The 16,711-nt window shown below is 33.1% G+C and overlaps 1 protein-coding gene across 14 annotated transcripts in view; it reads right to left on the bottom strand.

Annotated features, from left to right (window-relative positions):
- The window catches only part of Mpdz (multiple PDZ domain crumbs cell polarity complex component), a 158,144-nt gene that overhangs the window by 60,364 nt on the left and 81,069 nt on the right, over window positions 1-16,711 (bottom strand). For all 14 annotated transcript variants that reach the window (XM_076845967.2, XM_076845972.2, XM_076845971.2 and 11 more), the window contains 4 exons: window positions 14,526-14,642; window positions 12,546-12,713; window positions 4,106-4,390; window positions 3,751-3,874 (listed from right to left, as the gene is read on the bottom strand). In XM_076845967.2, the coding sequence (XP_076702082.2) occupies window positions 3,751-3,874; window positions 4,106-4,390; window positions 12,546-12,713; window positions 14,526-14,642 (694 nt within the window). The remainder of the gene's footprint in view (window positions 1-3,750; window positions 3,875-4,105; window positions 4,391-12,545; window positions 12,714-14,525; window positions 14,643-16,711) is intronic.

The raw sequence follows: 16,711 nt of genomic DNA, 5'->3' as shown, positions 1-16,711 counted from the left end.
CAAGCTTGCAATTCTCCTCCCTTGGCTTCTCTGGTCACTGGGATTACAGGCATGTACCATCTTCTTCTTTAAAGTGTTAAATTAGAAACACGTGGAGAATGTCTCAAAGTATCTGGCACAAAGTACTCAAAAGTACAGATGTCAAACTAAAAACAAAAAGAAAACTCATAGGATATGTTTAAGTGCACCTCTGTCCCAAAGCAAAGAACACTGCTTTCTAAAGGCTAAATACAAATCTTGATTGATCTTCAAAATGAAACAAATAGCAATCACAATGTGCTCTTGGGTAACCCAAGTACTAAACTGAGTGCATTATAAGTTTTGTGAGAACTAAGACAGGTCTGGGTCCTGATTCTACCTCTGAAGGGTCTGAGTACTTTTAGGGAATTCCTGGGTTAATCCATGATTCCACACCTAATCAGTGAAGGGAATATATCATCTTCCTTTTCTCCCCTGTCCCCCTATAAAACTTTGTTTTTGCCTCTTAAGCCCTAATACAATATAACTAGCTAATGAACTATGGACCTATCAAAAATTATAAAGATTAGATAATTTTAAAGGTCACTATATGCATGTGTATGTGTGTATATCTATATATAGAATGCCCACCCAAAAGTTAACAAAGTGAAAGTATAACCCAAGTTATTTATGAAACCAAAAATAAAGGAATTTATTAAAGTTTTTGTAGAAACCTGTAAGGCTTTTTTTTTTTTTTTTTTTTTTTTTTTTTGCAGTGCTGGGCCTGTGCATGCAAGGCAAGTACTCTACCAACTGAGCCACTTCCCTAGCCCAAGTGTAATTAAGAGGGTCTTCTGCGCTCTTTTTTCTTTTCTTTTTTTTTTTCTTTTTTGTTGGGGGGGTGCTAGGGATTAAACCCAGGGCCTTGTGCATGTGAGGCAAGCACTCTACCAACTGAGCTATATCCCAGCCCCATTACTTACTAATAATTTCTTCTGGTCATCAGTAGGGAAAAAAAATATCCATAAAACTAAAATTGCAAACCTCATATAGCTATCAAAGGGAGACTGAATCTGAAAAAATGGGCTCACTGACAAATCCCCTTATAGCACACTCTTCTACCACCACAAAGTCAGCTCTGTTCAGATTTTCTAAAAGATCATTTATCATATTTTTTGTCACTTCACATTGTAAAGGCAACCCCTTCCCACTTTAAAGCTTAACTGAATGTTTTAATTTCATTATTTTAATATATTACACAGATATTTAAAATAGGCTTTTTTCATGATTCCTTTAAATTGTTATCTAAGTGATGTAGAAATCTGAACATTAAACATTTCCTGTTAAAGGACATAAAAGAGAAATGATCTCACCCTGGCACGTGGTGAATTTAAACTCTAAAAAGTAGAAGAGCCGAGCGCAGAGGCGCACCCTGTAATCCCAGCAGCCCAGGAAGCTGAAGCTGGAGGATCACGAGTTCAAAGCCAGCCTCAGCAAAAATGAGGCATTAAGAAACTCAGTGAGACCCTATCTCTATATAAACCTGACCCCAAAAACTAAAAAAAAAAACCACTAAGGGTATACCAAGAAGCAAAAAAGTACAACTAAAATTACTTATGCTTTGATAGTACAATTTGGGTGGTGAACTAATAAATCTCTGATTTCACACATAAACAAGTGTTTCACAATCACAGAACAAATGAAAGGGCTCTTTTACACTTCAATTTCAAAATGGAGCTGTTGAGGATTAAATGGATTTGCACACAGTAAAAAAAGAAAAGATCGTTCTACCTTTCACTATTTTTTCCCAGAGCAAAATTAACCTACTATATTTTATAGCAAACTTAAAAACCAAGGTGGAAACAACCCAAGTATCCTTCAACAGTTGAATGGATAAACACGTACACCTACAATGGAATATAATTTAGTCTTAAAAAGGAAAGACATTCTGACATATGCTACATGAATATGAACCTTGAAGACATTATGGTAAGTGAAATAAGCCAGTCACAACATCACAAATTCCCCTTATGTGAAGTACCTAAGATAGTCAAATTCATAGAGTCAGAAAATAGAATGGTAGTTGACAGGGATTTGAGGAGGAAGAAAAGAGGAGTTACTATTTAACTGATACACAGTTTCACTTATGGAGGATGAAACAGTCTCAAGACAGACAATGATAACTACACAACAATGTGAATGTCCTTAAAGCCACATCATGAATACAGAAAATGGTTAAAATGATCAATTTTTATGTTATATTCATATTTTGTCACAAAAAAATGCACCTTGATGCATTAACAGAATAAGCAAGAAAATTCATATAATCTTCTCAATAGAGGAAGAAAAGATTTTAACAAAATTCAACATTGAATAAACTAAAAGTAGGTAATTAATTTCAAATAGTCAAGACAGTAAAATCAGATGAACTCAAACTCTGGCTCTTTATAAGAGCCTCTAAATGCTTCCAATCTAATTCACCAACTATGTTGTAATTTTAAAACAGAAATCAATCACCTCACACTACTGTTATTTTCTCCCACTGCAGTAGAGGGTTACAACAGAAGTCCTGTGCCCTCCACATATGCTGTCCACCTATCATTCCTTCAGCTTCCGTTTACTTTACCAGCCATCTCACATACTTAACCCTAAGCAAACAGGTTTTAGTAATGTTTCCTCTACCTCTCTCTATATGTATGTGTACATACATACATGTACATATGCATACACACACAAACACACAAACACACACATGTATATGTATATGCCTGGAGCACAGCAAAGCAGAAACGTCTGTGCTACAATTCTTTATGTACTTGCTGCTAGTAGTACTCAGCCATCACCAAACAGAACAAAATCAAGGAGATAGAGACTGGAATTTCACTCACCAAAAAAGTACTTACAGATTCCTCTGCTAATTCTCAAATTTAACCAGGAAACAAGACCCTGCCATAAGATACTAATGTAAGGAGTGTTGGTACTTTATAAAAGAAACAGGGTTTTTAATGAAATAACTGGAGTCTTGGGCATTTGGACATTCAGGGCAACTAATCTATCATTCTGTTTATAAAGATGAATCAACAGGAACAGGGCTAAGTCACATGACTGCTTCACTCAGTAAGAGAACAAATGCGTTCTGTACAGATTCAATTTTAGCTACTGTAATTGGAATTTATTTCCACAGGAAGTCTTCTTTGCTCAATTCAGAGGGTATGTGATCATTAACTAGCCGAAACAATTTATGGGTAACAGAGGACTTAAAAATCCTGCCACCTGGAAGGTATTATTGAATAATTTGCATTTATATTTTGGTAGTGGTACACCTGCCTGTCTTTAGTCTTTATTTCAGTGAATGAAAGAAATTAAATACAAAATGACTTATGTGTAACTGGTAACACTCAAAGAGACTAATAATTTCCTTTTCCAAAGAATTTAGAATTCCAAATTGCTGACTTTTCATTTTCTAAGAATTCCTTTTCTGATTTGCTGTTTCATACACAAACAATTCATATATTTTTTACTTGAATGTAAATGAAGCTTTTGAATACTCTGAATTTATTAAGTAAATGAGAGATTTAAGCTAGTATGAAATAAACAAACCTGTTAACCATTTAAGGAAAAATAATGAGTACATAAAAAGAAAACACATAAAATTATAAGAAATTTTCTAACATATATTTTCTTATTTACAGCAACAACAACAACAAAAACTGTTGAAACCTACCATGTTTAATATTTCCCTTTGTCAAGGGGTTGGAAGAGTAGGGATGTATGGGTAAATGTGGAACTTACCGAGACTAGAATTGCCTTTCACTATAGTAATAGTCCTTTCAAAAGATTCTTTGGATGAATTTTGTAGCATGATACACTCCACATTGGAGGCCAGGGAGCTCTGTTCAATTAAGTACTCAGAGCCCTGAAAAAAAATAATGCAAGTCACATGGAAAGGAAAACTAGACTTTGGAGCATGATTTCAACACTACACATCTTTAGTTCTCTGTTTTTCAGCAAGAAAAACAAGATCAGAGGTTGCTTCAGGGCATGTGTCAGAGGAGCCTCATTCCAAATGACGGATTAGCCAGAACTCTAACTCTCCACTATCCCCTACCTCACTATGATGCACATACCACAACCTTTAAAATATTACCTTTCCAGTTGAATCAGACAGCACAGGAGAAGTAAGTTCTGTTCTTGACACAACTTCACTTGGTAAATGAGATTCAGTCCAAGCCATTGTGTTTTCACATTCATATTGTTGTTCAGTAGAATTTGCAGGTGTATAATCACTTGTGTTAAAGCCAGAAGGAGGCCCCAAGCTCAAGTCTACTGAAGATGAATTCTCATCCTGTCTTTGGAGGAGATTCTGGGCATATAGTTCTTCCAAAGACATATGCAGATCAATTACTGGATCAGAAGAATTTTCAGTTATATCCTGAAAATGAAAGAAAAAATATTAAAACTCGTGACCAGAATTAAATCAATTTATTTTATAACATTGCTTCTTAATGAGCAACTCTTTAGTGAAAAATAAATCACAAGTATCCATTACTTAAAGAGTGTTAACAATGCTGGTGCAATGATACATACCTGTATTAACTAGCTATTGGGGGGCTGAATAGGCTGAGACAGGAGGATAGCAAGTTCAAGGCCAGCATGGGCAATTTAGCAAGACCCTATCTCAAAATATAAGGGCTGGGGATATAGCTTAGTAATAGCTTGCCAGTGGGTTCAATCCCCAGTATCACACACACACACAAGATAGATAGATAGATAGATAGATAGATAGATAGATAGAGATATGCATTAACAAATATTTCACTTAGCATAATTTTCTGCCTTTATTTTCATAAATACTTTTGAATAAATTTACTGCAAATCACACATCTCCTATTCTGAATTACCCTTGTACAATATACCATACATAGGATCATTTAAGTAGAATATTATGTTCTATCCATAAATAATATTATTCTGACTTCACACAGAGAAGCAAATAGCTTAGAATCTAACCTCATTTAAAGTGTAGTTCATTTATAGTGAAGATCTACTTATTGAAATGAACGCATGCAAACTACAACATTAATTGATTTGGATTCATCAACCTCCAAGAGAAAATTATTTTGACTTGAATTTATAGGTATTTATGGAGAAGAAAAGAAAGGCTTGCAACTCAGATTATTATAGGAAAAATTTATATAAATATTCTTCAAGATTTAATAGGAGAAATATTAATCTGAGTGGTCATAAAATGTAGGTTTTAATCTAGGCTCTGTTATTAGCACAGAATCTCTCTCAGCTATATATTAGGCAATTTCTACAATTCTCTGAAATTCAAATTCTATAGATCTGTATAAATACATGTAATCAACTTACAACAGATATGTTGTATCACTTATATGCTTTGGGCAATCAATTACTTCCTGAATTGCTGCTGAATAAACACATCAGTTTTCCCTTCAATTCTTTGATTGATATTTTTAAAGTACAAAAGCAGCATATGATGAGCACATAACCATGTAAGATTCAAGCTTTATGGGGGCAGGAAAGATGGTGGAATGAGATGGACATCATTTCCCTAGGTACATATATAACTGCACATATGGTGTGATGCTCTATCATGTACAACCAGAGAAATGAAAAGTTGTGCTACAATTGTATATGATGAATCAAAATGCATTCTGCTATCATATATACCTAATTATAATAAATAAATTCACAGAAGAAATAAATTGATCAACAAATATATGAAAAAGTGTTCAACATCTCTAGTAATTAGAGAAATGTGAATCAAAGATACTCTAAGATTTCATCTCGCTCCAGTCAGAACGGCAATCATCAAGAATACAGGCAACAATAAATGTTGGCGAGGATGTTGGGGAAAAGGTATGCTCATACACTGCTGGTAGGACTGCAAACTGGTACAACCACTATGGAAAGCAGTATGGAGATTCCTCAGAAAACTGGGAATGGAGTCACTATTTGACCCAGTTATCCCACTCCTTGGACTTCAAATCAGCAGACTATAGTGACGCAGTTTCATCAATGTTTATAGCAGCTCAATTCATAATAGCTAGACTATGGAACCAAGGTGTCCCTCAATAAATGAACGGATAAAGAAAATGTGGTAAATATACTCAATGGAATATTACTTAGCTTTAAAGAAGAGTGAAATTATGGCATTCACCAGTAAATGGTTGGAATTGAAAAATATCATGTTAAGAGAAATAAGCCAATCCCACAAAACCAAACATCAAATATTTTGCCTAATATGCAGGTGCTAATTCACAATAAGGTAAGGGGCACTAGGGAAAAATGGTGTTACCTTAGATTAGGTAGAGGGAAGTGATGGGAGGGGAGAAGAGGTGATAGGGGGATAGAAAAGATAATAAAATGAAACAGACATTATTCCTGTATGTATATACGTGACTACATGACCAATATGAAATTATATCCCATCTATGTATGATATATAAAAGTACATAAATGCATTCTACAGTCATGTATAACTAATTAAAACAAATAAAATAATAATAATAATAAAGAAAACTGTTAGGAGATTCACAATTGCTAAACTATAGAAGCAACCTAGATGCCCATCAACAGATGAATGGATAAAGAAACTACGGTACATATACATAAGGGAATACTACTCAGCATTAAAAGAGACTAAAATTACAGCATTTGCATGTGTTAAAAAAAAAAAAGATTCAAGTCTTACAGACGTACACTGTGTATGAACACAAAAGTCTTCCTTCATACCTGGTACTCTATTACCTTCTCCAGTAAAAATGGCTGGCATCACTTAGTTGTTTGATCATATTTTTATCCATCTGCATAATACATACATACGCGTACATAGATACACACACATTCAAGTTGATATATACATACAGAACCATACATTAAGTGGAATTTTAAACTTGTTCCTTTTTTATCCCCAGTATATTCACATCTCAATGTAAGAAATGTCCATGTCACTTCAAAAAAAGAAAAAGTCAACTCCAGTGTTTTATGGCTATCAATTATTCCTAAATATGAAAGGCACTGGAGTGTATACTTTGGAGTCAGGCTACCTGAATTCAAATTCTAGCGCCACATCTGGTTAACTGAGTTTGGAAAGTTAACCACTCTAGACCCTTGTTGAGGTTGAAATATTAGGTGTCTGACAAAGTGTATGTGTGAAACAATGTAAGAAACTCTAGAGCTGAAATGATTGGATTATGAGAACATTACCCTAGTCAGTGCCTCAGTCCCTGACAGGGATTAACTGGGTAGTAACAGCAGGTAGGTAAGACGTGGCTGGAGGATGTAGGCCCTTAGGAACATGCCTTTGGAGTTTATATTTTGTCTTGGTGAAGATCTCTCTCCTTCCCTCCCCACTTCCCTTCCTCCCCCCTCCCTCCCTCCTCTCTCTATTTCTCCCTCTCTCTTCCTCCCTCCCTCCCCCCTCTCTTTCTCTCTTCCTCCCTCTCTTTCCCTCCCTCTCTGTCTCCCTCCCTCCCTCTCTCTCTTTCCCTCTCTCTCCTTCCTGCTGTGATCTCCTGAGCTGCTTTCCTCTACCACACTCTTCCACCATAATGTTCTGCCTCAACTTAGGTCCCAAAGAATGAAGTCAGCCATCTATGGATTAAGACCTCCAAAACTACAGGCCCCCAAATAAACATATTCTCTAAGTGTTCTTATCAGGTCTTTTGGTCACAGAAGTGAAAAAACTGACTAAAACAGCCCTGGTTCCCTGGCCTACTAATAAAGGAAAACAATAGAACCCATATTATCTGTTCTGTTAGAACAGACCATTAATTACCACAAAGTACAGGCCCAACAGAAATTACCCAATAACTATTAGTTTTTACAGTTATTTATTTATATTATGCAACTTTATACACATGTGTGATAATGTGTTTCCTATAAACTACAAAACTGGAGTAGTGGGTCAAATTATATGCACACTTAAAATACTGCTATTTATTGCTAAACTATCTTCTATTTTCTTCCACAAAAAATAATATGTGAATATCTATTAATCTTACCAACTCTAGATCAGTTTGGTAATCCAATCCGATCGGTCAGAAATATATTTAGCAGTGTTTTATTATGCATGCCTCTGACAATTAGCAAGATCATATCATTTATACATCTTCTGTGAACATTTTCTTCATGTCCTTCCTCCAGCTTTTTAATCAACAGATTTTCACTTATTCTTGACCTTTTCTGAATATAAAATCTTTGCAATATATACTACAAATATTGTCCCAGGTACTAGTCCCCTAAGTTTGTTTAGGTAATATTTATGTCATTACAAAGATAAATTCTTTGTGTAATCAAATTTGTTGATATTTTTGTGCTTCTAGGTTTTATATATAGCTTCATAAATATCATAAATATCTCGACACAATGTAAAAGAAATGTTTTCTGGTATTTTCCTTGTATTTATATAATTTATTTTTAGATTTTAACCATCTACAACTTATTTCAGATGTAGTATAAGAGATGGCTCTCTCTTTGATTAGTTTAACAGCTCCAACACAAATTATTATACTTCTCTTCTTCAATACAAGTTATCATTTCTCTATAATTATCAAATATTTCTGATACAAAAGAATCAACAGAGTAGTTCTATCATGCAAGCAATTAATATATTTAGAATCTTCAGGAACAAATAATAGTAAAATAACATTCTCCAATCAGGATCTGAACAATAACCTGTTGGCTCATCCACCCAACTTTACTTTATTTATTCTCATGAAAAATAACAATGTGCTTACTAAAGGACTGGTTAGTTTCAGTATTACTAAATTAATTATAATAATTTTCAGTAAATCATCTCACCCACGCCTCAAAGAAAAAGAACAATTCAAAATCGCTTTTCATCAGAAAAAGAGGTCAAGCCACCCTTGTGAGCTGAGGTTTACTGAAAATCGTGCAGCAGAAATTTCCATGCATTATTCATGAAGGAATTAACACAGACATACAGAAAAGAAATAGCTAATCAACACAGTAGACAACATACGCCTACTTCAGAAACATTTCTGGTTGCTGAACGACCAGAGTCTTATTTTTAAAAGTCTTATGGATCTAAAAGAAAAATATTTCTTCCCCCATAAAATGTCCAAAAATAACTCTATGATTTTCCAGTGCAACTTGGTATCTAAACTGAACTTTTCTAAAAACCTGTATTAATATATGCCTCTACTTGATACATTCTTATTCTTTTCCTATTATAGGAAAAGACAACATCTTTTATACCTTTGAGAGACTGCAATTTTGTCACTAAGACTTTCATAATTACTCCTACTATTTTGACTAGAGTGATTTATTTATTTTTTATTCAAACCTCTTCTCTAAAAACAAAATAATTAAGAAACAGCATTAACATTCTAAACAAGATGTGAAGGCAACAAATTTTAGCATTGGAGATGACACTATGTGGAGATCTATGATAATATACAGAATTTTTTTTAAAAAAAAATTTAATCAAAAGGAATCTACTATTTGTGTTTGGTGTGTGAGGTTCAAAAAAAGATTTCTATCTTGACAGACACCAACTTCAACCTTCACTAGAAATCACAGGACTAATTGGTAAAACCAATATTCTGGAATGAAGAATGTGTACCATATCAGTTTTTTCCTGTCCGAAATGAGAGACTGAAAGTATGAATGTACATTACAGGGCAGAGAATGGGGTGTGAAAAGGAGTACAAACAGAGACTCAATATATAGCTATTAAATCTTTGTTGGTTGTATTTTCAAGTCAAAATAGGAAAAAAATAAAGCATCTTCTGAGAAACCATGTGAAACTTTTAAAGAAGTCTATGAATATTTAAGTTTGGAAAACAATTATTTTTGCATTTTATCATGTCTTTGGAGGTAACAAGAAAAGGGAAATTGAAAGATTAATAAAAAATCAAAACCCATAACAATGAGAAAGGGAAAAAACCAATGGCTTCAACCATGTTGCCTTTAAAATAACACATTTCAATCAACTACCTCTAATGAATTTGAATGCCATGAAATGGGTATATGTAAATCCTTACATGATAAACCATCAATGAAGCAAACACATATTCCTTTCAAAAGACAAAACAGAATAGACCCCTAATGGAAGGCTTCTGTGAATAGGAACAAGTTATGGCTATGGTCCTTAGGTGCTTAAGCTGCTGCTCAGTCCTCAACTCTGCTCTGAATGGTCAGCTCTTTTAACTTCTGGTAGGATAACTGACCAGGGTCGAAAGATCTCTCATCAAGGAGAGGACAGGTAAAATGACGTGTCTATTTCTAATCACCATTTAAGATCACAAGATTACCACAAAAATCTGAGGAATGACTGAGATCCTTACACTCTATCCTTCCTTCAAATCAATATGGAGGTATCTTTGTTTTTCTTAAATATCCATATATACTTTATGGTTATTACAGTATAAAATCATGTATATTTAAACAATCATATATACCACATGATTTTATTTTATTAAAAAGTAAGCTCACTTTTTTAAAAGAAAAATAGTGAATTCTAAATTGCATGACAAATCACCATTTTGTTTTTTAAAATAAATTTAGTGCCAAAAAAAACAGAAAAAAAATGCATTATATAAATTCTTAATCACATAATTTTTTTCTAGTAAATCAAGGTACTAAAAAAGGCATAGAGAAAAAAAAAAAAAACCAGAGTTTCAGAGATTTACCATGATACAAGAACAGTTCTACTTTCTAAAAACACTGAAAGCACACAGGAGTTTCACAATGTGTTTTAGGACACCCTCATTAATGTCTTCTTTGTTGTTTTGTAGTTTAAATATTTCACTTGTTAGGTTAGCTTGCCAAAATTTGCTTCAACAAAAGAGTAAACTGCTTAGGGAGAAAAAAAGAAAAGAAAAATAGGAGGCCAACAGACGTCAGTAAGCCAATATGTTGTGCTGCATACAGCCAGCATTCGCCCTATAAAATGTATGCTTCTCAGTATGCAGATTGTGTAATCCCTTTAAGTAACAATTACTAAGTTAAACAATGCAATCTGTCCCACTGGCAAGAAGAAGTGTGCTATGCTATGGATTAGGAGATTCCATTAGGAGATGAACTCAGCTTCCAGCCCTGAGGCCAGTAAAGGCTGAACACATTCCAGACAGGAGGCAGCCAGACAGTCTCAGGTGTGCTAGGAGAGAAGCAGCTGCTCCACTCAAGATTATACCTTACAAACCAATTCAAGGAGATTGCCCAGCATCATTTGAAAGGATAACAGGTGCACCTTGAACATAAAAGAAAATGCTTTCAAAATGTTCTGGCCAAAAAATTACTTGTTAATCAGGAAAGGGGGAAACTGAAAATCCTACTTTCCAACTTATTCACATATGAGATCTCTTTCCACTGAATCCAATTTATAAGCATGGTATAATTCCAGTACATAAATGAACTCTTTGCTCAGATTAAATAGATACATTTTTCCATATGTTCTTTAATTACTTTTTTCTTAAAATGATATATTGTAAGTACAACTATATTTCTATGCTTCATCTTTTTCTTCAAAGGTAACTCCTTTCCTGAAGTTAGGAAGTATCATGCTCACACATTTTTAAGTTTCCAACACACCTGTATACACCTACTCATAAAAATATATATTGTTTATGCATCAATTTCCATAAAATAAAAACTTCAACAAATAAACAGATAAGTAATCAAAATAATAACATTCAAAATAATTGAAGAGATCATTGATAAAAAGTGACAACCAAATGGCCAATATATGGAAAAGTATTCAATCTCACTAATAATGAAGAAAACAAAATGAAAATGTTGTAACACACCATTTTTCACTCAATATTGAATGGGTTTTTAAATGCTACTTAACCGAAAATTATAGCATATATAACCAAGAAAATCAATAGAACTGGGGCATTTATGCCAATTATTTATTTCTAAAATATAGATGGCACAGATAGTCCAACAGTAGCTAGACCCTTCAATTACATATACTGATATATACATACATTGTCATTCACTGTGATTTTTATATAGTTTTGCATTATTTATATAAAAATGTAGCATTTAGTTTAAGCTAGCAAATGCTAAATTAACGTAAAAAATATTTTACTATCCAACTTTGCATAAAAGTTTTAAAATCATTAAAAAATATAAAGTCAATCTTGTAATTTTTCCAAAATAGACACTGCGAGTAATTTTGGCAACAGTGAGATCTATCCTTTTCAGCAATTCTATAGTCCTTTCTCCCTATCTCCAAGCCTCTCAATAAAATTAGTAGATTCCCCCACTAAAAAGTAACCATAGACACCATTAAAAACACAATCTAATAAATGTATTTCATTAAATTTTCCTTCTGATATGAAAATCCTAAAAGTTTTGAACATTTATGTCTACCACTGTCCTAGAAACACTAGAATTAAATAGCCCTTTATAGTCTGAAAGCTATACAATTAACACTAGCTAAATTAAAGTGTAGTTTAATCTGATAGGTAATCCATGAATAAAGAAACAAAATGTTTCTAATATGCTACTCCCACAAGTCCCCATCAACCCTGACCTCTGGAAAGGAATTCACAAAGCTTTCTAAAAAATAAATGACATTTTCCCAGTACCTTGGGAGGAGATGATGGCAGAGAGGAACCATAGTTCAGACCATCACTGCAAGCACTGCCATGAAGAGATAAAACAGAGGCTTGGGTAGAGTAGACACTGTCATTATCAGGAGAGTACTGAGACTGAAATGTGGATTCATCTACCAATTCAGCACCATGTGTGTCCACCTAGGAATCAAACAATATCATCAGTTGGGAATTCTGTTCTAGCACTGAGGTCTCCACTTGAAACACAAAGGCATACTGGCATCTTTCTTCAGTTTATCCTGCTCTACATTCTCTTCAACATGTCAGAAACTGACTATATAGTACTTTACTTAGTGCAGCACAAGAGCAAATTGCTCACCTGTAGCAAAGGGTGCTGGAACCCACAGCTGCTTCATTTCCTCAATAATAGAGCCAAAGGTAACAATCAATAAAAGATCTGGATCAATTCTAAGTTTAAATAGCTCCATTAGTCATGGAAAGTGTTTACTTTTTTCCAGTTCACCTGACAAACTCTTATCATTTTATAATAAAATGAATGAGGACATGTCTTCTATTCAACTAAAATAAACTGCTGTTCAAAAAGGTAGCCATGCAATTATATATTTGTAAACCTCACTATAAACATATATTTAAAATTATCTTTAGTTAAACTTTAAATCCATTCAAGTCATAGAAACCAGAGAACATCTGAGATGTCATGCTAAAATTATACCAACAAATAAGGGGTCTAATAATGATATGATTAGTGAAGTTTTAAGTTATGAACTTCTATTAGAAAGCTCACATAGAATGAGATAGAAAATTTCATCACACATTATGTAAAAATCCTATTACAATCTTCTATAGTAGACTTAAGAACTGACCCTTTTCTTGTATTTCCAGCATTTTCTGGATATCTTAATGGCAAAATCCCATTTTTCTATTTATTTTTTATTCCAACTTACATGTTTAATATAATTTAGAAGCTTTATCACAATATAGTAGCCTGTACTCTTATAAAAAGCTCTTAAAAATACATTGGGGCCATTTCAAAATGACCCTCTTGACATATAATTTCATAGGCCTGAAAAATTATTTTAAATACACGTTCAAATGCATTAACAAATCACCATGTGGAACTTTAGCCATTACAAATGTACATTATGTACAATAATCTAGATAGTAAATAATTAGTATTTACTATCTAGATAGTATTAGCTAAGCCTCATGCCATACATTACAGTACATAAACATTTGTTTTAAGTAACATTAAGGAAAGAATACCTCAATCTAAATTGTATACCTATCACTGATGCCTTATAGTCCCAGAGAGATCATTACAATTTGCTTAATTGCTGTACAGATAAAACACTGGAGACCAAAGAAGATGAACAATCAGTCCAAGATTATATAACTGGTTAGAGAGAAGATCCAGGACACCTACTTCTATCATAAAGACTAGTTAAGCCTCCATAAAACTGGAACTAATATACTTTATGATTGGGATTCTTTGAATGAAGTTTAAGGAAGATATGTAAACTCTAGAAACAATGTTATTTCTTAAGATACTTCAGGGATAATGATATATTTGTGTCCTATTGCATATAAATTTTAATTTTTACTTATTTATTTGTTTTGTTTGTTTTTGCTGTGGCTGAGTACTATTTAATACCAGAGTACTCACACAGTTCACTACATACTAAATGATACTGTGCACACAGAGTAAGGCCAAAGTTCCCTAGTGTGTTAAGTATCAAAATGTGAGATTATTGTATTGACTATAATACTTCAAACTTTCCAAATAGGTGTTTCAAGAGCTTGCAATTTCAAAATATTAACAAAAACAATTATCTTCTTCAAAATTAAGACCACAAATGGCACTAGATCAAAGATGTGCACAGTGCACATAAAATATTGAACAAGGAAAATAGTGAGACTTTTCAGAATATTTTATAAGACAAAATAAGACATATAAGCATTGAAAAGAGAACTTAATAAGTTGTAGCCACTAACCAGAGCCAAGTCAGCCCTGAAGAGGGCTTTGTCAGCCAGCCCTTGCTCCTCGCAGGAATGTGGCGGGTACAGAAAGGAATCCTCCTTAGCAGAAACATAACCTTCTTCAGGTGAAAGCTGCAGGAGAATGATATTTGAAAACCAGTTCATGAGAAAGACAGAGAAAAATGAAGGGGGACAAAATGGAGGAAGGCAGACAAACAGGAAGGTAAGTGAGGAGAAAAGGAAAATACAGGAGTTTTTAAAATAAACATATGACTTCAACATTGAATAAGTATGAAATATAGCAAATATCTCTATTAAACATTTTATTTGAAAATATAAATGAAAATATTTTGGTATGAACATCATCTGTTAGATCAGAATCCATTTCTATTCTTTTTCTCATTTTTTCTTATTAAAGATTACCAAAATCAATAATTTTTACATTATAATAGTCCTCTAGTAATTCTTATCTGCCTATTATTATGGCCAAATACTGAAAAGCAAACCTTAGCTATTAAGACTTTTAAAAAGATTGGAGAAGAATAATACAACAATAAAAAGAGGGATCAACTTCTGTCATCTCTTCTCAGAATATTAACTTAAGGAATGTAATTTACTTGACAGGGAAGGTGGCTGAATCCTACAGTGAAGCCTTTTAATTTAGCATAGCTTTTAAGACAAAATAAAGCAAAACTCTTCAAGTGCAGTCTGCTTAAATTGCAGTCTTGAGCTCTATTACCTTCTAACTTGATCACACAGACTGAAAAACCTAAAAATTTTATAACAATTCCTGAAAAATGGGCCCAAATATTTAGATAAGGCCTTGTCTTCATAACTCTGTGTCAGCAACACATGCAAAAGTATTACAGGGAAAAACTTCCTTTTTTTCCTCTTTACCAAAACATGAATTTAATATTTACTAAGACTCACTTTGGGAAACAGATATTCATATGTTACAGTGCATATTGAAACCAAAATATCAAATACTGTATTGAAAGAAATTTACTTTAGAGCTAGCTAGAAACAGAAGACTCTGCTTCTAAATAACTGGGACAGTTTCTTTTAAGGGCAAAAAAAACATGTATTAAGTCGTGTTCACCATTTCTCTTTGTAAAACAGAAAGACCAGAGCCAATTTATGGTCCACCTTCGATAAATATATAGAGCCTCATGATGTGCGTTTTCATTTTTACATTCCCTTTAGTACAGATCTTTTCCCATTAATTCTATAATCCTGATTTGATTTTTAGGTTGGATTACCAGTCTTCATTCTTTTCTATTATTTTTTCATAAATGCATTTCATAGATTACCAAAATTCCTTGTGGAGTAAAACTGGAACATAGAATAATTCTAATTAACACTTAAAAATATTAACAAAGCTTATTATTTGAACAAATTCTCTCACAAAAATCAACAAATCTTTATTGATATTCATGCATATATATGTTGCACTTTCTTTCATTTAAAACTATATTTATACCATGGAAAAACCTCACAAATAATGATCATGTCTCTTAATATTTTATTGCAGTACAATGGTAAATGCCATGTTACAATTACTACACCTAATAAAACATGCTGCTTTATACAACATAAATTGTTTTTTCAATATTGCAGTATAGAATATGGGAACTATTCCCTCCCAGAAGAAAGAGCCACAAACTGATGAACTCATTTTGTATTGTTCAATAAATTATTAACAAATTATACAACAAATAGTGTTGAAGTCAACATAATTAAGAAATTTAAGCCACTCTATCAGAGATCCTACTTTACTCCCCTATGATTAAAGGTTCTACTATTAGTTGTTAATGCTTTGAATTTTTTTTTAAAGAGTGAGAGAGAGAGAATTTTTTTAATTTTTTTTTTTTTAGTTTTCAGTGGACACAACATCTTTATTTTTTATTTTTATGTGGTGCTGAGGATCGAACCCAGCGCTCTGCGCATGCCAGGCAAGTGGGCTACCACTTGAGCCACATCCCCAGCCCAAATCCTATTGATTTTTAGTACCCCCACTACATTGGTATTTTAATATTTGAATCCATATTTCTTTGAAATATATGATTCTGCTTCATCATGACCTTAATAGCTAATAATAAAAAACGTCAAAAGATAATCACAAAGTAATGTTATAAATATATTTCTGAATATCCTGGCTCTTTTCTTTCCTTATTTTCTGAAAAATATAACTCAAATTAAAT

Source organism: Callospermophilus lateralis, chromosome 2 (assembly GCF_048772815.1).
Source record: "Callospermophilus lateralis isolate mCalLat2 chromosome 2, mCalLat2.hap1, whole genome shotgun sequence".
In the NCBI taxonomy this organism is placed as follows: Eukaryota; Metazoa; Chordata; class Mammalia; order Rodentia; family Sciuridae; genus Callospermophilus; species Callospermophilus lateralis.
This window is presented reverse-complemented; position numbering and strand designations above follow the sequence as displayed.